Source organism: Xiphophorus couchianus, chromosome 8 (assembly GCF_001444195.1).
Source record: "Xiphophorus couchianus chromosome 8, X_couchianus-1.0, whole genome shotgun sequence".
NCBI classification, from domain to species: Eukaryota; Metazoa; Chordata; class Actinopteri; order Cyprinodontiformes; family Poeciliidae; genus Xiphophorus; species Xiphophorus couchianus.
In genome coordinates this window covers 10,484,319-10,506,579 of record NC_040235.1, presented here as the reverse complement: position 1 = coordinate 10,506,579, position 22,261 = coordinate 10,484,319, and the positions used below count along the sequence as shown (strand labels likewise).

Below are 22,261 nucleotides of genomic sequence, written 5' to 3'. Positions count from 1 at the left end.
GCCAGTTCGAATGTTGTCATATGATTGCAGTCATTTAAGTGCTTTAGATAACGTGATAACATGAAAACAGTAAGCAAAAGAGCAATCAGTTGCCTCCTCTTCATTACTGTGTTCAGTTTCCACACCATTACCCTTTTACCCAAGGACAGTTATTACTGTTGCAGAGATTGGATAAGATCAAAGGTGGCTGGTTCAACTTAGACAAGGTAATGACTGTATTCCTCTAAGCACTGCTGCATGGACTGTCATGTCATTACCTACCCAGGACAGCTTTTGTATTCATCTTTTTAAAGTATTTAGCAGATCCAAAATGAGGTAGACCCAATATTCATAATGGAGTTAGATGAAAAGTCTCTAAGCTTTTTTGTTCTGTGTTTTGGACCAGGTTTTGTCTTCCATCTTGCCCACATATATTGGTTTGAATGTTTTAGAGTTGAGGAAGTTGTGAAGGCAAAATAAAAAGGAAAAGCCACTCTTATACTTTATGATAATTTAACGTGACAATAGAAGATAAGGAGAGCTATACCAGTAAACAGAAAAGGAAGCAGGTCATACTTTTTACAGCATTTGTATATCCGCCCACATACTGTGACCATGAATAATAGAAATGATAGCAGGATAAAAAAGGCTTGGGCAGGTGGTGCAGAAATTGAAGTGTTTTACAAACCCCAGGTGCAGGAAGACAATTTCTGCCTTTACATTACTCTCAGGTTTAAAGTATAGTGAAGTATATACAAAATGTTTCTGACTACAAAATGATTCCTAATTGGTCTAAGCTTGCTAATCCTGAATCCTATTTTACACAGCTAATGATTCATCTTTTTTCTGTTATGTTTCATAACTGTTAATAATAATAATAAAAAGGGTTTATAGGCTTAGTCATGCTTCGACATTCCAAAGGAGGCTTGAGACTTTGAGGGTTCTCTTGTCATTAGGATCTACAGGAGGCATTTTTCCACTTTCAGGGGTTGAGGTAAAACTATTGATTGTAATGCATCATGATCGCTTTAAAGTTTACCCTCCACAAATGTGTGTGTGCTTCCTGCAGCCTTTTCTTTATTTATTCACTTGTCAATGTTACTCCTGGCAGAAATGGGTACTTCAGAATCTTTATTTTGAACATAAAGTTCGACAGTGACAAAGAGCTGAAAAACTAGACAAGACATTTTTATTTAAATAAAAAAAATACTGAGAGAAGATCCAGACTTTTGACCTTTGCAGAAAACTCAGACATGCGTACCTCGTGTCTGCCTTTGTATGTCTTGTAACAGGATGTTGGTGTCAATGAGGTTGGATTAGACCTGCCCTGTTGTACCTCTGCATCACCAAGTGAGATAGTAATTGCCCAGCAACCATCCATGCTATGGATAAACCAGCTGGCTGTCTGCCTTAACACTATGATGGACTGTAGCACCAATGTAGAAAAGTTGGGGCAAAACCACAGCCTGACTACCATAAAACAATATCAAGATCTCCAACAAAATTGGAAGATATCCAACAAAATGTTATACATGGCATTGTATAAGTGACCCTATTGCCAATGGTGATTTATAACTCACAGGAAGTTTGTGCAAAGTCTTCTCTTCACAGCCATATGACAGAACTGTCTTTTAGGCTGCTGTTCAAATGTAACCTTTCACAAGTGGCTGCGAGCAGAAAAATTTCTTTTGGATTCAAGTTTTAATTATTCAGAAGTGTCAGTCTAATTTTGGAGAGATGAGGCTCTTCAGGAGACCTTGAAGAATACAGGACATGTGCTAGACTCCCGAAAGAGTTACTAGCTTTCTTCTGTTAGGTTAAATGGGTATATTAGAAACATTTTATGGCCTTGCATTGCTCTAGCAGCATACAGCATTGGCTAATGTATCAAAAACGTTAAGGCCGTTTCGTGTAGATGTCTTACAGTGAGGAGTAGAGTGCTGGTTAAAAAAGAATAAAATACTGCCGAGAACATTTTATTACATTTTTACATGTTTACATGTAAATTACATGATTTGTGTGTTTCAGAGTCAAAATGAAGGATGGAGTGGTGTTCCTGGGAGCTCGAGCCAATAACCCAGTTATGTGGACAGTCAGTCAGGATGTCAGAAGTGAGGGTCATAGGGTTGTTACACTACACTGTCATAGGAAGGAGAACAGCTTCAATCAAAGGTATGTATGCCTCTCTTTCTTTGCTAGTTAAAAGTGCAAATTATTATAAACAAGAGATGTTCTTTGTCATACATTTGTCAGTAAGTAACTGATTGCTTAAAAGCGAAGCAGGGCATGACTCAGCATCTGAGAAATAATTTCTTTTGGCACTGCAAAGCGCTCAGATTCTCAGCCAACTGTAGCCACCTAAATGTATTGTTCAACAAAGTGTCAGCTTTGCTTCGGCTTAATGGATACGGATAATATGTTGAGTTTTCTCTATGTCAACAAATATTCTGAAATATGCAGCCTCTGGTAATTAGTTTTACACAAGTGCATAAAGATTTCAATATTTATAAATGTAACTTAACCTGGAGGCCCTCAAGCAACCTGTAGCTGTATTTTGTTTCAGGCAATTAAGAGCTGTGGTTTAGTCTTACACATTCCTGTGTTTTAATCTTTTTCCCTGAAAAATCATTATTTATCTTAAGTAAATCTGAAATATCAACATTTTTAAAATGTATGTATTTATTGGACTATGCAGCGCAAAAAATATTTTCTTGCTATGAAAACCATGTCTTTGCTGCAGTTCTGTTGACACCCAGACATTTTACAACCATAGTTTTTGGCAGCATCTGATGTTATTTATTCTGTATAAACAAGACTTCTCGAAATGCATCACATTATTCACCTTCTTATTTGAAATTTCCAGCAAATTTTGTACTTTGTTACTTTTAAATTGTGAATTTAAAGCTGCAACTCTTTTTTTGTGGTTGTATAGTTTTAAAAATTAATGCACTTGTGTTGCGTTTATTCCATCCATTTGAATATTCTCCCTATAATACAATAAAATACCAATGAATTTTCCTCTAGAGCAGCTGAATGTTATTGTGGGGAATCTTATTTATCCTTAAGATGTTTTAAAAGATTAACAAGAAAACTTTTTTTGTACCTGAAAGGGTACAAATGCAATGTATTTTAAAATACTTGTCTTCAAGTAAAATACCCAATCAATAGGTTTTGTTACTGAAGGGATGCAACAAGATGTTAAATTATTGATTAAAAGTTAACCATTACATACATAGAAACCATTGGGGTTCTGTCAGGTAAATACGCCTTAAATTCACTGACGCTTGGATCTTTCAGTGTCATTCAAACCATTTAAATCAGATTGTGCACATAGCTGTGAACGTTTGCGGAGGTGATTGATGATTACAAGTTTCCAACCATGAAAACAAAGTGTTCACAGAATTTGACATTCTGCAAGGCCACGTAAATGACTTAAGTTGCAGAGAATAGGAGCACACAGGAAGTGACACACCCCAACTGGGTCGTTATTTCCTCCTGCATGTCAAGGTGATGACAGTGATGAATGACAAGTCATCTATCATTTACATGTATCTTTCTTGCTGTCCCACTGAGGAGAAGAAACATGGAATTATACAGAACTGTTTTAAGTCAAGGTCATATGTGTAGACCGGTATTTTCCTTTGCAATTTTAACCTCACCAACGGACTGACCTATAACACAGGCGAAACCTATTTCTAGACAGCAGGTGGACATTTATGAAAATACAGCTCATTTCATCTTTAAGTATTTAAATGTGTTGTCATTTGTATCCTATATACAAACCATTATTATCAGGCAAGATGTATGTCAAATAAATAGATGGAAATTAAGGGACTTTTATAAGAACATCCTCATACACACCTAATGTGATGTAGTGGAATGTTTTTTGGGGTTCTTTTGTATTTTGATGAGATGGCGTCTGCGTTCACTCTGTGATATTTGTTTGTTTAGCCATTTGTTTCAAGTCCCTCGGTTTCCTGCAGCTCCACATCAACTTCAAGTCAGTCAATCAGGACAGCTGCTACCAAATCTGTGATCTTTCCTGTAACCTCGAGTTGCCATCCTTTCTAGTTTTTGTTTTACTTATCCCAGCAAACAGTTTTTTCTTTTTGTTTGTTGTATTTTTTCAATTGCAATTTTGATGCTTTATTTATAATTTATTTCCATCAGGCGACCTAGGGTTTTTCACAAACACATATCACAAAAGTAAACATTCATCTCAGTTTGCTGGTTTTCGTTTTACTGCAAGATTATGACAGGAGAGTATTCAGCAACATCGCATTTGCTCTTTTAGACCAATTCTGTACTGCTCTGTCATGTGGTAAGGTGTTTGGTTATTTTCCAGTCTTTGTAATGATGTACATATTAAATCATGATGTCCTTCAAATTTTAGCAGATAAAACATCAGACCCCACAAAACAGCCAGCTTAAGCTGATGTGATCATTAATTGTGTTGCTGTAATAAAATATCACGTTGATTAATTTGTGAAACAAGGTATGCAGATTGATTTATTTGTGACTGAAGGATGGCCTTTCAGTCTCCTACAATCTATCATTGAAAAACAGCCCATACTGCTGATCCATCAGCTAAAAGTAACTGTTGTATATAATTTGACAGGACAGTCGCCTGCATAATGGGACAGAGGTTGCTCGTTTTGGACAACAAAACGATAAACAACAAAACGAGCAACATGTGCATCACAGATTCTTTTTTACAACAGCATGTCTGTTTGACTTGTTCCTGCAAAAAAGCAGCTGCAGGATCAGTAATAAGCCCTGCTCAATTAGGTGTCCCTCTGAGCAATTAAAGAAGCCCAGCATGCACATCAGCAGGACCTCCTTTAATAACACTGAAATCATGCATTGTACAAAATGGTTTATTTGATCCATGCCACTTTCCTAACACAATAAAAAGAGAGTCCTTACCTTTTAACTTACTGAATCCCAAAGCCTTAGAAATGATATTGTAAATACTTTCGAGGCTAAGGTAATTTATTTTCTATTTATCATTAGGACTACCATGCCTGAGTCAGATATTAACTAACCCAACATCCCACCCAGTTACAGGGGGGAGTTTGTAGTCCCTCGATTTCCTGCACCTTGTCTACTGAAACCCCCTTCCTTACCGGTTTCCCAGCCTGTGCTGTGAAACCTCGACAGTTGGTCCAGAACACCGTGGCATGCCTCAATTTCAATTCATTTTCAAAAATCAGCTTACACATGTCGAAGAGCTCATTTAGAGTTTTTTTCTCTAAATAAACAGTTAGATGAAAGTCAGAGGCAAAAAAGCCTGAAGTCTAAGTGTCATGTTTTACTTGATTCAGCCATGACAGAAATATACCAATAAAAAACAAAAAGAAAAAGGGCAATGTTGTGACACACGCTCCTTAAAAGCATTATCAAGTGCACTTTCTCTACCCCAAACGGAGTGCACAGCAGACAAGGTGCATCTTCCATTCACAACATTTTTAGTTTTATATTCCTTGCATTTTTTTGTAGATTAAAATCTTCAAGGAAGGCACAGGAATGTACAAAATTTGTTGTGACATAAATGATGCATGGATGGATTATTGAAAAAAAATATATATAGAACCAAAAGAGAACATTGCAGTTTGCAGTGGGCTGGTGCCATCTCCATTGATCATTGTCCTAGAGGCGCAGTAAGCCCTGAACAAAGTGCAAATTACAGGAGACCAATTAACCTTACATGCATGTTTTTGGACTGGGAAGAAGTTGCAGTAACCAAAAAGAACCCACACATGGGTTTGCAGTGCATACAAACTTGATCCAGAAAGACCTCTAAAAACAGAAAATGTCAAAGTTAAAAGTACAATTTAGACTTCTATTGTAAATAACGTGAGATTACATTTAGATTTTCAGAGATAAAATAGCTAAATATTCTTATTTTAGAGCCACATGACAGTTTGAAATACTGCATGCTTTTCTTTTCCCCTTTTTTCATTGCATAAAACCACTGATCTTTTATTGTTGAAGCATGTATTCAGACATCAACAACTCTAAGCATTTTTTGAGCAGGACCCAACCCTACCATAAACATTCAGGCACTTACTCAATTCACCAAATAAAAAAAGTTTTTGATGTTGCTGTTTACATCTAGTGCAATTTTTCTATTTTCAGATCTCAAATCTGGATGTTGCAGACAGTTATCAAATATTTAAATTTAATAAGAACCATGAGAACACTGTACAAAATATTATAGGCATCTGCTTTGTACCCAACTAATAGACTCACACAATCTACACCAGGCTACAAGGAATAGGCTCTTCAGTTGCTCCTCTTCAGTTTCCCAGAAATTTCCTCTTTCCCCCCTCAGACCCTCACCCATCACTGTGAACTGAATAACTAACAGAAAAAATAGCTTTGTATTCATCAAATTGATCAAATATTTAAACATTTTACCATCAATGTGAAGATAACACATCAAGCATGAGTTTAATAATGCTACCCTTACAGTCAAATACGGTGATATTCAATTTTTCTCAGGGGAGGTCCTTTATGTAAGACGTTGAAGATCAGGTGTACAGAGGGATGAATAGATAGAAAAATATAAAACCATAATCAGAGAAAATATTTTCCCTTGGGATTCCAGGCTGTGTTAAAGGTTTGTAGTTCAACAAAACATGAAGCAGTCTGCCAAGTAAACATTGGCTTAAGGGAATATCAGTGAACTCTACTGACTCTGACACTGAGCCCAATAGAACACTGGTGGAGAGACCTTAAAATGACGCTTTCTTTGCCAGATTGAAAAGTTCTGGAAACCAGAATAAGGTAATCATGTTTTTTAATTAAAAATACTGCTCATAGCTGCTATGATCATTGTCTTCACTCTGCTCTTGGTTTGCATGGTCAGGGACGATAGATTGCAAGACTGGAGAGATTGACTTGAACATATGATGGAGAGTTGGCTAAGCCATTTAAACACAAGTGTCAGGAAGTAACGATTTGGATCTGATTGTTTACAAATTCCATGTCAGATCTTAAATTATGCATGAATTTATTTTGTCAGTGTGAAGCTGAACATTTTTTTTATCAGCAGTTTTCAAGTAATAAGTAGATTGTACTAAATGTTATATGTCCTTCAATTTTCTTTGAAAAGGGACTTCTGAAAAGTTCTCCCTAAGATGGTTGCATATATTATAAGGCCACTCATTGACTAGACAATGGAATCTGGCAAAATAGTGTCTTAAATTCTTTATTTTATTAATGTGATTTTTTTATTGTTGTCACGTCTCACGCTGTTGGTATGGACATCAACATTTCTCTACACTGAGGAGCGTTAAACAGAGTTTCTGATTGTACTACGCAATAAAAGATGATCTTTTGATTTATAAAGATGTGGATATTTTCCCAAATAATGTGTCAACAGAAAAATGTAAGAGTGGAGGGAGATTTTCATGTTTCTACATTACTCTGATTTTAAATTGAGATTTTAAAATTGGTCCATGTTAAAGATAGAGATAAAAGATCAGATGTTGTTATAAACTGTGTGGTGAGACCAATCTTACCAAGTATTCACATAAGAACACTACATATTATCATCGTATGACATGTTGGGTATTATTTGCTGGATTTGACTTTTGTTTTTTTACCAAACTCAGCTGTGTGCACAGATAATTTTACAATCAGCCAAAACTTGCTTGAAGACCTGTGATTCTCTTCTGCACTTCAAGAAAGAAATAATTTAAGGCGTTAGATGCAACAATCAAAAGTGTTCCCTTTTATTGGAAGCAGCCCAGTTAACATTACCTCCTTGAGTTGCCGTGGTGATTGCAAAAGTCCTGATTTTAGCGTCGGATAAATCAGCAACGGTTGTGTAACAGTAAATAGAGAATATACACAAATAAATGCACACATCTTAACTATAGAATAGAAAGCGAATTACACAAAATACAAACAAGAAGTTTGTTTTCTGATAGGACATAACATGAGATTGTTTTCTGTTGTCAATTGAAATTCTCCATATTATTTAAACAAAAAAAAAATACTTATGCCCTTCTCAATTACCATTGGAAGAGTATTTTTCTGCCTTGGAACCCATCAAACTGTATAACTGCTAATGAACTCTTTGCAAATAGTTATTATTATTATTGAAGTTAGGTGATGAACTCCAAGTCTTTCAGACTAGAAAACCTGCTAGTCACCACTCTAATCCTTAGATTGTCAATTGTGTTAAAGTTGTGACTTGGTTTTAACAATATTAGTATTTATTATTCCTTCCAGTAAGAAGGGAAAAAACATAAAAAAGTAAAAACATAACTTTTTAACTGGGACATGAATAATTCTGGGTTTCTGGGTTTAAGAATTATTACATTGTTTATACATTGTTTATATATATATATATATATATATATATATATATATATATTTTTTTTTTTTTCCCATTCCCTACAAATTCTACTGCATTTAATTGCAATGATAAAATCTAAATGGCTGATTTCCAGTAAGGGGAGAAACAGGAAAAATGGCAACCTAAAGGAAAGGGTTAAGTTTGGAAACTATTAGAACTTACCAAAAAGGCCAACAGTGTATGCACTGTTTGAAAAGCTTCAAGGTGTACATATTTTCACATAATCCACTGAGTAATGAATCTATGGCTTCTTTGATCCTTTACCCTTTCATCTTCTTTGTGTTGATGATATTTGGAAAGACACTCATTTTACAGTAATTATGGTTAAGAAATAAAGGACCTGATCAGCTTTTGAGGGTTCAATTCAGTAGGCTTCTTTTAACGATCTGTTATTTTCATAAGCATTTTCATATCATTATGCTTACGTCTTTTTTTTTATTGAGTTTTTTCCTACCTTTTAACAAGTCAACATTTGTATTATGTAAAGCTTGGACTTCAAGAGGAATGCTTCATTGAACTATATACGTTTGTGGATTTTAAATGAAATTGATACTAAATAATAATATTCAAATCATTAAAAAAAACTAGAGACACCTTTCTATCTAACACAATAAATGTCAAATATGCATAAGACCACAGTTTACCATTAATCCTTGCTGACTACTGGAAGACGTTATTGAATCCATTACAACTGTCTGGTTCAATTTACTACTGACCTTCGGATGGCGCTATGATCCCATTATAGAGATGCTCCACCACAGTTCAATAGTTCATTCATCTGAGATTCTTATATGTTCCTTTATGCCCCTCACCAGGGGTCATGATCACTGGAGCGTAGTCCTGAGATGGTACTCCAGACCTGCATAGTTTCAAATCTGAGAAATAAAGTGGTTTTATTCTTCATTTTCCTCAGAAGTGTGGCTGTTATTGTTGTGTGGGTTTATGACCAAGAGGGTTTGTTTGGTAGTTTTACAATTCACTGCCTCTTGGAAAGTAGGGAGTCATTCCATGGCCCATTCTAAAAAAGAAGTCTTCCTTAGATTTACTGAAGCAATACATTTCTTTGAAAAGAACAAGGTATCCTGCTCATAGTCTTCTCCTGTAGTGTGCTAGACTGGTGTTTTAGGCTATTTAAAGGACAGCTAAATCAAAGAATTTCTACATGCGTCTTCACCTGCTTTATAAAACTGTGGAGGCTTTGGACATTTTGGACAGTTGTAATGGATTCAATAAGGCTTTGGACATTTTCATTCATACATGTATATTTCAGTCTATAAACTTTTTTTTTTCCTTTGTTGATAATTTAATAGAAAGTTTCTATATTGGGTATGATTGAGATGTAAAATTGCTTTCACAGGGCATGTGTAAACATCAGATGTTTTCTTTTTTTAATCTCTCAAAGATTTATCCCGCCTGTGTGCATGCAACAAGCAAGTGCACTGTCTCCCACAAAAACCTGAACAAAAAAAAAAGCAAGTGAACAAAGAGAACCCTCCAGCAAATTTTCACCTTCAAAGTCTAAGGGATTGAGAAACATGCCACCACATCCAGTCTGCTGCTCCGGGAGATGACTCCTGCTGTGAGCATGTGGGTGTAAGGTTTACTAAAACACTGACAAAGAAGCATTGTATTACCTACACTAAGACATAAGCCTCTTAAACAAAGAGCGCCAAGCATCCAAACCTCAAGTCTTGACTGATGAATCAACAAAATATTGGTGAATGTTAATGTGTGTATTAGAGTTGGCATTTTATCATAAATATGTCTTTTGCAGGATTTGTAAAATATTTGGGGTTTGGATACACATTAAGTATTTATTACAGGAAGTTGCATAAAAAAGTACCCAGACTTCTGCCTTTTGTTTTCTGAATTTACTCTGTGTGCAGGCACTGGTTTGAAAATAGGTTAAAGATTTAGATTGTTTTCTGACAGTTAATTGAATCATGTTTTAGGCATCTGTGAAATCGAAGCTTGTCACTCTGTGTTTGCCCCAGCCATCTGCTGCGGGAGTGACATGTGCCGCCGAGGGTCTTTTTTCATGAAACAAAGAAAGCAAGTGAGTAGGGGTAGAGGAGTTGTTTTTGAATGAAATGATTAGCATACTCTGTTCCTAGAGAAGTGGAAAATCACAATTCTCATATAAATAGCTCATAAAGATTCGAGTTAGAAAAGATTGCTTTAGCAAATAATTATCTCTATGCAGGATTTCTTTCCAGGACTGTGTACCACATATGATTTTTCACTTTTATAAGAAACTGCCTATTGGCTTAAATTATAGACCTTTGCTTCAGTATAATTCAATTTCAACTTAAACAAATCGTAACAGCAGGGATCCTACGATGTTATAGTACTGTCTATTTTAATGACAGAATGGGTGATTACAAAACCATGTTTTTCATTTTGATCTAGATTAATGCATAATCTTTTTAAAATTCAAATATATAATTGGATCTATTCTAGTTGCTGTTTTTTCAGTTCCCTAGTATTAATAGAATGTTTCCTAATGAAAGGCTTCTTAGTGAGGGGGCAAGGGAAGCAAAAACATTCCTCTGTTTCAGATCCACAAGACATCAAATTTAACTGTTAGTTTAAAAAAAAACGAAAAAAAAAAACTTGTATACCTTATAATCGATCATTATTAAAAGGGATGATAAAACACTTTTGCTTCTATTGAAGACAGAAAATAAAAACAGATTAAGCTACTACACAGCGCTCGACACCTAACTAATGCAAGAATAGTCAGCTTAAATAATAACAGAAGATACTATATTAAATATTTTCCTTTCTTTTGTCTGTAGCATACAAAGTGGTTTCAGCATTCTGAGTAGAGGTCAAGAGGCAGCTGAAGATGTCTTCCAGTCCAATGATAGCTCATTTATTGCAAACAATTTGTGTAAGGTTTTTTCTTATATCCATGATGACAGGCATCATTTAATTTACACACTGCTAAATGTAAAAGTCTGAGAAATGCCTTTAAGTAATCCACTAAAGAGTAATTGCCAATAGATTATAGACAAATCCCAATTAGTGTTTAGTGTTACTAGGTGTTTTCTAACCTTTTTGCTTCATATTTGTATACAAGAGATTAGTCTTTCAGCTCTGTACTGCATTTATTTTCCAGAAAGCAACATAAAATGAATAAAAGCAAACCATTTTTAATGTAATTCTACAGCAAAACTGACATCTCATTTTCAAGCCTCATAATACCTCCATTGACATTGGTCGGTGTTAGGTATCATTTACTTTAAATGTTTTTGAGGGGATTTTTAAATTAAACTCATCGTTCTGTTTATTGTTTTTTAAAAAAATACAGCATAAGACTTGACATTTGTTTCTTTTCTGCCTGATATTTTACTTGTAGCAGGTTGTCCCCCCAAAATAATCTACATATTAAACCATAAACTAGATGCACTGTTACACCTGTACTCTGTAGCTTTTCAAAATTTTCATCTCACAAAAGAATGGTAAAAGCTTGAATATTAAAGTATAAAAATATAAGAAGACTTCCTACAGATGTTCAACAAGAGAACCCAATGAAGTTTTATATTAAAAATTTAAAGATCACTTTTGTTTTTAATCTATTTTTTTTCTGACCATTCTTCAACTCTACAAGGTCAGGTCAGATTCTAAATTAATGTCTTTAATATAAAATTTGAAGTACAATCTGCCCAATTTACTGAATAGGTATGTAACAATACAACCAGCTTATTTTTTTAACAAATAAAGATTTCACACAGAAAGCTAAAAATACTATAATCAATGTGCAATATTCCGGTCCAGATTTGACTTGGTGAGAGCAATTATTTTAACATGCATATGTTTTGATCTGTGAAATTTAGTTGGAGTACCCAAGGATAATCCACACATGCATACAATGCTAGCTCCACCACCTTGCAGCCCAAGATGTAACTAGAGATTATAAAATGCAGTCCAAATTTATTAAAAACTGTTTGGTTTAATACCAATAGAAATCGTTATTTGTTTGTTAGCTATCAATGGTTGTAGAAAATTGCAACTAAGCTGTAAGCCTTTGTCTTATCTGCCATTTTCTGTTTTCTATAGATCACCAGAAATTATACTAGGAAAGCATTTTCAAATTGCAGGCATCTTTAATCCAAGTCATCATTTTAGCTGATTAGTCTTTATTTATGAACAAAACACAGTCACAATCATATAGAATAAGATGTTGAGCCTAAAACGCTCACTTTAATATCCAGAGCTTATAATAATAGCTAAACCTTACTTTTTAATGAGGTCACAAACTGACAGCAACCTAGATAGACAAGGAACATATTAGTATTTTAATGTTGCGAGAATGGCACAATCACCCTCAGAAATGACTGCTTGATGTGTACCAGAATTGACTTTGTTAGCAAACCCAAATAGGTTTATATTTGATTAAATCCTCAGTGTTTTTCATATAAAACATACAATATGTATGTTGTGCAATTTCAGTCTGAAACCCTAATGACCAGTTTTATCAGTTGTTCTTGTGATATGGTAATTATTGCTGGAGGCTTTGTACGGGTGACAATAATCTTCTCTCATCACTTCTCCTCTCCACCCCCATGACAGCTTCTGATTCTTTTTTTGCCCTAAATATAAAATGACAGATAATTATCACCTGACTTTGTTTGAATGACTACCGTCAAAGGTAAATCTGGTTAATTTGTATTTTTTTTAGTAAAGACAAAAAGGGACATCTTTCAGTGGAAACAGTGAGTATATTCAATTTGTTACATTAAAGATCTTTATTAAAATTATGTGCATCAATGCAGTTTTGGTGTTATATATGCAAGAAATGACTTGAAAACAAATTTTGCTCATTTTGCGGTAAGCTTATGATAATGGATATGTCTATAAGGCAGTTTTGCTCCATTTCATGAAGTCGTTAGGAGTTGGAGTCATTGACAGAACAATGATGAGTGAAGATTGAATGGGAAAGGAGTTCAATAATCAGTCCTTTCCAGTTCATTGGGAGAGGTCAGAGGGCCTTGCGCTTATACTGGCTCACAGGCTGCATAAATGCATACAATCAATGGCCAGACCTAGCAGGAGCTTGTAGGACTGCATTTACAACTTGAGCTAAATCAAAGGTGCAGTCAGTGCAATCTAATTCCAATGGAGGAACTCTCCACATGTCTCCAAGACCCATAGACAGTAATGGTCTTCCTGCTGTGACCATTTGCGCTTCTACATGTATACTTTGCATTTATGTATATTTTATATTATCATTGGCACTACATCTTTCTTCAGAGAACTTAATAGAAATAATTTGTCATCTAACAGTAGCTTTACAGGGGGCCCTTTAACTGCAGCAGGCAAAGCAGAAAGATTAGAGGGTTTGTGTGTTTTGGAAAGAGATGGAAAATTACATAGCCAGTGTCTGTCAGAAATTAGATGCAATTTTGCAGGTGCAAGTGTTTGAGTGTACAAAGTTCCCTGCATGTCCTTGAATATAATCTTTTTAAAGTCACTGTAGTTTAGATGATGGACAGGGAAGATGAAGCATTTGCCTATCTAGGTAGTCTAATTATATGAAAACTACAATTTTCATATTATTCCAGGTAAAGGTAGCATACAATTGTAAATTAAAAATATTTAAGTGGATCCTTAAATTAGCTCTCAATGCTTGTTTATACCAAGCAGTCAAAGGTAGACATCTAGGTGATTGATAAATGTGTCTATAATATTGATCACATGTAATTTAATTACATGAGTGGAACACGGCTTCCAATTTTTTTAACACAAATGGCACGTGATTAAGATATACCCTAAGATTGATAATTAAGCCTTTATAATAGTCAGTGAACTAAAACAACTAGACATAATGCAAATACATATTATTAAATTGGCAATGTCGATGAAAAATGTATTTATTTCATGAAGTAAAGTGTAAACCATATAGTTTTGCAACTATATGTATGTGTGTGGAGTGATGTATCAAGTGCCATTTTTATTATGGTTCACAGTGGATAAATACACAAAATTTAGTTTCTTTAAAAAAACTCATAATAAGAAGGGTTTTCAATATAGAAACTACATAAAAAATCTCCCAGTATTGTACAGTGTACACACTCAATACTTGCTAACACTCTACTCATTAAATGAATTATTAAGCAGTGTAGCATGTCATGTCGAGGTTTTAGAGAAAGCCAGGTTGCTGTGGCCTTCAGCACATCTGCATTGTTGGGTTGGGTGTCTCTTGTGTTCCTCTTCACTATATTCTGGAAATTCTCCAAGGTTCAGGTCAGATGGGTTTGCTGGCCAGTCAAGCACAGAGAGATATTGCAGTGATAAAAAAGGGTACTCATACTTTTGGCAGTGTAGGAAGGTTCCAAGTCCTTCTTTAAAAGGTAATCAGCCTCTCCATAAAACCTGCCTGTGCGACGCATGCTCTAAAATTTGTAGAGAACTGGCGTGAGTCTGGACTTGATAAAACCCAGTCGACGAACACAAGCAGATGACATGGAAAACTAAATCACTGTGAAAACCTTCATGAAACTTGAATCATGAGCTTCTACACTTGCTCTTCAGACTGTGGGTTCTTGATTTTGCAATTGAAATGTAATCTTTACTTCTATCTAAAATGAGGCACTTAGATGATTTATTAATTGATCATCATTTGCTTAAGGAACCTGTATTCATTAAAATTGCTTGTCTAAAAAAGTAATTAAAAATAATTTAGTTGCTTTAGTCATAAAGCCTTTTAATGCCATGTTATCTGGTCCAGTTTCCTTTGCCCTCTGCTGTTTTTAAATGTCAAAAGTCAAGACAACTTCAAAAATGTATTTGATTTCAATATATACTAGTAAGTACCACTATGAAAAAACAAAAAATTAAAGTTCCAACTTTTGTATTTAAAAATGCTTTATTTTTTACAATATCCAAAGAATTATTACAATTAGAATTCAAGTAAATAAAAAACACAAACTAATGCCACACTTTCATTATTAAACAAGCCAAAATGAAACATTGTGTGTGAAAGAAGTCAGTATCCTCTTGCTGCTTCCACATGATTTGAAATGTAAAGGAGCCAGATATAGCTGGTAAAAAAGCACTTAGAAAACTGATCAGAACAAACACCTCTGTCCATGCAGCTGACTTCATTTTTTTTTTTGTTAAATTAAGTTTCACATTTACTATATGCGATATGTCGTGTTTTAGGTAAAAATTTAAATAACATTAGGGATAAAATTATTCTCTCAAAACAGTGTCCTTTTTTATGTCATTAATTTAAGACTCCTATTCAGTATGGATGATGTGAATAGCTCAAGTGGCTTTCCTGACCAATAAGGCATTGCACAGCTCAAACAGTGAGCTTTGAACTGAGCCAATGATTTTGCTGGCCTAGCTGATAATGCAGGGAAGTTTTGATTTATATACAATTGTGATGAAACTCAGGCTGCACAGTAGCACAGACTGCAACAATGTTGTCTTGAAGATGTTTCTTTGTTTGAACTTTTCTCCATAGACATTGCATATTCTCCCTTGCATAAAGTGGGCTCCCTCTGTGTACACCGACTTCCTCCCACAGTCCAAAAATATGACTGTGAGGTTATCTGATCTCTCTAAATTTTTATTTAATTCATAATCTGTTTTATTTAAATAAGTAATAACATATTGTTATAACTGTTTCTTTTGTTTCATGGCTGCTTTCTATAATGTACAAGTTTGCATTGATTATGTGAATGACACATTTTTAAGGAGGCCAAACTTGTCTTTGTTGTTGTAACATATTTCAATGAAAACTTCATTTAACTTGTTTTTTTATGTACTATTAAGTATAGAAAAATTCTTATATCCCTTCTCCCAACTTCCTTCACCAGCACTCCCCCCTCTTCCTCTCCTCTTAAAAGTACTGTATTGTAAGGTATACCTAAGTTATCAGCTACCAAAGCCAGCAATGCTGGGGGTGTCTACAGTCAAGCTGGTGATTGGCCATGGAGCCTGGTAGTGTTTGATAAGGCAGGCATTGGCCTTGGGACCCTGGGCTCAGAACCCTCTGATCCTCTTCATCTTCTAATAAATCATATGCTGAATCCCTGGCTCCTGTTTAATGCATTTGAGTTCTCTTTGAGGTACTACAAGAAGTCATCTGAGGATTTCCAGCACGAAGTCCCACACTAACAACTTAAACCTGCTTTACAGGGGAGAAGTTAATAGAACTCACCCTGAAGTTGAAAACTGTCTCTGAAACCCACCTCAAACTGTTTTTTCCTAGATTTCAGAGGCACATTTTTATAGGCGCATAGCTGTATTGTGGAAATGTGTGCATCTAACACAGATTACAGATTACAGTAATTTCTGTTGGAATGAATATTCAGATGAATGAGTAATAAAAAAATACCTTTTTCTAAGCCTTGAAAACTTCAAAGCCTGGGTTAATAACACAATTGAATGAATTTGATTGGTGGTTGAATTAGCTGCTTTGTGCTTTTTCATTTGTTCACTGAAAGTCATGGTCAAACAGGCAAGTCTGACATTTCATTTATTGTAACATTTATTGATAGAATAAAAGATAAATAAGAGATTTGTGCTGAGAAATTATGCTGTAAAAGTTTACAAAGAAACAAAATTTGATGAAATTCATATTTAATTAATTACCTCATGTTAAATCTTGTACAATGGTTCTTGTGATGGAGACCAGGGGTTCCATCCCATGTTGATTATTGATATTATGTTGTTTTCAGTTAAAATGTGTTTGTATTAGTTCTTTGTTTTTGGTTATATTGTGACATTTGGTGAACATTCTTTGTGGGTAGGGAGACTGGCCATCTTTCCTGTTCAGAGAATGTGGGGGGGGGGAAATGTCAGTTCGTTTTGATTTAGATTAGTTCAATTTGAGTTAATTGAGTATTTGCCTTTCTGGGTGTGTCTCAGCAAGGTGGATCAGAGAGGGAGACGAATGCTCCTGGAGCATACCAACTTCCATTAAGAGGGGGAATGCTCTGAGGATTTATATTTAGTTATATTTACGTTTGATTGACTTTAGATTAGTTTAATTTTAATAATTTGCATGCATGTAAATATTTGTTGGATCATTTATTGTTAGGTTTGTGTACGTAGTGTTTGTTTGTCTTTTCTTTTTGGATCACCCCTTTACCTGGTGTAAGTGTTGGAACTTGCCTCAGGTATAAATGTCAGCTTCTTTGTTTCACTAAAAAGGAAGGGTGCTGGTGTAATGAAGACTTGGAGCTCCCCAAATAAATCCACCTCAAAGACATTTGTTGCCTCACTTCCTTCTTTAAACGCAGAGCCTCCGCCGGTCAAAGTGACAGTTCTACAGTGTTAATGTTTATAAATAACACTTATAATAACATTTATTATGAACAAATAAATAACATTTGTTCATGATCTTAAGTCTAACTCAGTGTGGAATCTCTGAAGCTTTTTCTGAGCTAGTTTATACATCAATACCATCATGCTGTGCCAAATAATCACTCTGGATCCCTGATGGAACCATACTTTGATGATATTACTGTACATCACTAATAAAGGCAGCTGGTGTCAGCTAGTGCTGGTCTGTACCATGACTGTGAAATAATACAAGGCTGATGAACTGATGCTAACATTAAAGGAAATAAGTTGCTATACTCTCTTGCAAACATTTTTACACCCTTTCAACTGTGTACTCCCCAAAGAGCTTAGTATGGGGTGGATTATTATTTTTAGTACTCCTATTGTTCTAATACAGCAAATATAAAATTTGCAGTCTAAAAGCTTTATTGTTGCCAGTCACATTCTGCATATACTTTTCTCAACATTCCTTAACAATCCTTTTGAAAGCACCGAGCTTCTGTTGAATGAGGTATGAATTTTTAATAAATAAGTGTCTATCCCAAAAAAAAACAACATTATTTCTACTTTTAAATTATGCAAAATACTTTAGAAAGTAAAACATTTTGTGAACTTATGATGGGGAATGCTGGAACATTTCTTATGCTTTATCATCATTTGGCTACTGCTTAACTTATCTCTCCCTTAGGATGACAGTGACAGTCTTTGTAGTAGATTTCCATCTACTGATAGAAAGATGAAAGTGATATATTTACTGGGAGCATTCTTAACAGAATTTTAATTAAGCGTATCATCAGTGTAAAACAAGCTGTCTGCGTTGAACCACACAGTCTAACACCACTCCACAGCGCGATCATCACGGTTAGGTTCAAATGTGTCTTGTTTTGAAGCCAAAGGCACTTACTGAATTTTGCTGGGGGTGTAAAAGAGTGGAGACGATTGTCTTCAAGAGGGCAAACTTGATTTAATGGTAGATTTCCTTTGTTCTCACATTGTTATGGCACGTTGGGAGATGGAGTGACTCAAAACAAGAAAAGAAATGGAGAGAATATCTGAAGGCAGGAGGAGCGAGCCAAAGATGTGAGTTGAAATGACAGAAGTACAAAAGAAACCTCAGCATGTATAAAGACTTACTGTGATGATTCACAACACACAAAGACTAAAATCGTGCACATCATGAGATTTAACAGTACCAAGCGATAACTGAGTGGCAAGTAATGAAAAGACCAACTTAATATAACTCCTGTCATCTTTGTGTGTGCTTGTAAATAGTAAGAAAAGATGAAGTGTCATTTGTGGTGAAGAGTTTAGACTTCAAGGGAAAGATTAGCAAGTCTCACCAAGTTGATCCCTATTGTCCAGGGTAAGAGGATGAGCACCGTAGCCCTCTGCAGAATTTTACTAACTTGGCTAGAGCTCACAGAAATCAATCATGGGATTGTGTTTTTTTCTCATTTTCTGATTATGTTCCAACAAATACATTGTCTGTCTCACAGAGGAAATTAGTGACAAACAGTAAAAAGGTGATAATAGTAGGTACTTTCATTAGGGCAGACATTGTGTGGTCTCTCTCTGACTTTGCAGTCAAGGAATTCCCAATCCTCTTGCTAGTTAGAAAGAATATTAAAGCTATTTTTACTGTCATAAAATATTTAATATCTTATCTGATACTAAAGATGACACTTGTGGCCAAATAGGAAACTATAAAGCTGTATTCTTCTCTAGGATTCTAAGTTAAAAAAAAAAGGAAAAAAAAAGTTTTTCTTCTATGACAAAAGTTTACATTTTTGACTGCAGACACTGTAAAGTAAAAGTAAGTTCATGCTTCTCTTTAGCATAAAATTCAAAGAGCAACTGCTGGGATTTTCACACAATCTAATTTTAAGACACATAAGAGCAGTTAAATGCATATTTGACAGCAATACTTTTACAGGTTTATCAGTAGCAGAAATGAGTTGTATGAACCTTTCACAGCTTTATTACATTATGTACTCTGGCAGCATCTAGATAAATTCACAATAATTTTCCCTTTGTTGTCCCAAGTGAAGTCCTAAGTCTTTCACCCTAAGTCAGAGACAAGTCTCAAATGACTAAAATTAACATTTTTGCATTGGATGTGAACCATGCAGACTGTCTGAAACAGAATTGCTTATAAATTCCAAAAAATATCCTGAGGCTAATTTCACGCAAAAACATCTAATGGTTTTAATCATTTTATTGCTTTTAATTGCTTGCAAAGGAGAATATTTAATTTACTAAAAATTTAAATATGCATTTATGTATAAAAACAACAAAAAAGGAAATGTAAGTTAACTGGTTACTCTGAAGAATCTGGAAAAATACAACCAACAATAAATGGATTTAATTGAAAGAAAAGCATTTATCTTTTATCATCATTATAATTTTAATGACCCAAAGTCATTTATTATAGAGGTCAGTTTAAATGAAATTGATGTTATTTTGATATTACAAGCAAACATGAACAAGTTGTCATGAAGCATTAATACCTTATGTTTTACGGACCACCCTATTTGATAAGCCATCTAACAGGTTTTGTGGACATATAAGTGAGATCTGTGGTCTGTGGCTTACTTACTAAAGATTCTTGCTTGATATTAGCATTAACTAAAAACAGACAAACCTGGAAGCTTGACCTTTTTCTTGCTGCTTATGTTATATTACAGAAAATCCATCCTTAGTGTGAATAACATTACCATAGCAATTCATAATTTATACACACTAAGGTAACTCAGAGGGTAAAATAATCATGTACTCAAATGATCTAGATGTAGCAGCTTATTTTTACTGCCAGTTAGATGAGTTTGAGACTTAAGTTAAATAGCTTGAGTCAGAGTGCAGTCTTGTGTTTCATGGCCAGAGTCACTGTTTTGGCAGCTTTTGAGTTCTTCCTTAAGCTGCTGACCTCAGTCCTTATCTCTTTACACTACCTACTACTGTGACCCCCAGATAACCTTTGTGGTTAGATTGGGCATTCACCTTTCATATACTAACATATTCATATAAACTCATTCCAAATTGGCGACACATGAAGACCTGGAAAAGTCCTCAGTTTTTTCTTCTTTTTTTTTAAACCTGTTGGCAAATCAGTTTCTCTGCTCTGCTCCACAAGTATGCTGTCCCCTTTTGCTTTATAGATTATTTTGATTGAACATTACAGCATTTTTATGTAAAACCACTCATGTGAAGAATCATTGGGAACTACTTTTCAAAATTGGCAGCTCTACTATAATATCATTATATTTCTGTCACTGTCATTTCCTGTTCAATCCTTATAATAAATTCTGCAAACTCTAAGTTGTACGATTGGGTTGTGTGAAAAAGTATAGTTAATGGCAAATAGAAATTTCACTCTGCTTTTAAAGACCGTCTTAATTATTTGGGTAACTGGAATTGAAAGACAGATCTTGATACAAAAATAAATAAATTATATTAATAAAATCTAACAGCAGCATTGGAGGATACAAACTGACCTTACATCCTAATAGAAACATTAGGTATTGAGAGATTTATGAGCAGCTGCAGGTAAAGCATTCTTTTTCATTTGAACCTTTTTATAGGCAGCTTTGACCATGGTGGTAAAACTCCAGAGACCAGAGGCATTTTATACTTCAAATCATTTTCCTTAATTCATTCTATTACCTCCAATTTAAATTGAAATCGAAATCACACAGAGCTGAAATAAAATTAATCAGCCCAGTGTTCACATCTTACATAATTTAGGTTTTGTTGCATATAATGTGTGTAAGAGACCTGGATATTTTTCTAGGATTACCTTGAGTTTGTGAATCTGTATAGACATAATTTGGAGAAAAATCGTCCATAATGAAAGGAAGCCAGAAAAAGGAAGCATATCTTCACTTATTGTTTACCATAGATTATTTGTTTTTGATTAAGAAATACACAGACCGTAGGTAACAGATGTCAAATAATTTGAATTGTGAAAAAACTATAAAAAACTGATTTTTGATATTTTATGAAAATCTCACATATATAAAATTTACAAAAGTGAGGAAACCTGAGATTGTAAGCGACATCTCAGTTGAAAATTTTTACCTTTTTCTTGGTGAATTTAAATTTATATTAATGCACTCTCACTTCTGGAAGATGACATCGATGGTATTAACAAAACAATTGTTCTGTACTTCTATTTGTTAGAAAACAGCGTTCCCAATGTGAATAAGAAACAACTTACAATATACTTTTCATTAACATTTTCAAGCATTTTTTCCTCCTACAAAATAAGATGATTTTACAATTTTAAAAACTTGCCATTTCCTTTATTTTGATATGGTATTTTCTTGTGTTGTGTTTTAAGCTCTGATTGTTTTTTTGTGGCAGTGTCACCGCTATAGTTTGATTGGTTGATGCCTGGAGCCACATCTGTTTGATACAAGAAACCCAAATCGTCTAATTTCACACACTGTTTGAGAGAAATATAACAAAAAATGTGGCTACGAGAGGAGGAAAGAAAGTAGACCAGCAGGCAATTGAGATGAGTTGAGAAAAAGAGTAAAGTGGAAAAAAGGACAGGAGGGGGGTAGGTAAAAGCAGGTCAGGGAAAGCATGGCTAAGATGGGGTCAGTGACAGAAAAA

General features: G+C 34.7%; 1 protein-coding gene across 1 annotated transcript in view; it reads left to right on the top strand.

Annotated features, from left to right (window-relative positions):
- LOC114150249 (transmembrane protein 132C) overlaps positions 1 to 22,261 on the top strand; it is a 157,748-nt gene that overhangs the window by 92,042 nt on the left and 43,445 nt on the right. Inside the window, exon 4 of the mRNA XM_028026592.1 lies at positions 2,008 to 2,151. Within this exon, the coding sequence (XP_027882393.1) occupies positions 2,008 to 2,151 (144 nt within the window). The remainder of the gene's footprint in view (positions 1 to 2,007; positions 2,152 to 22,261) is intronic.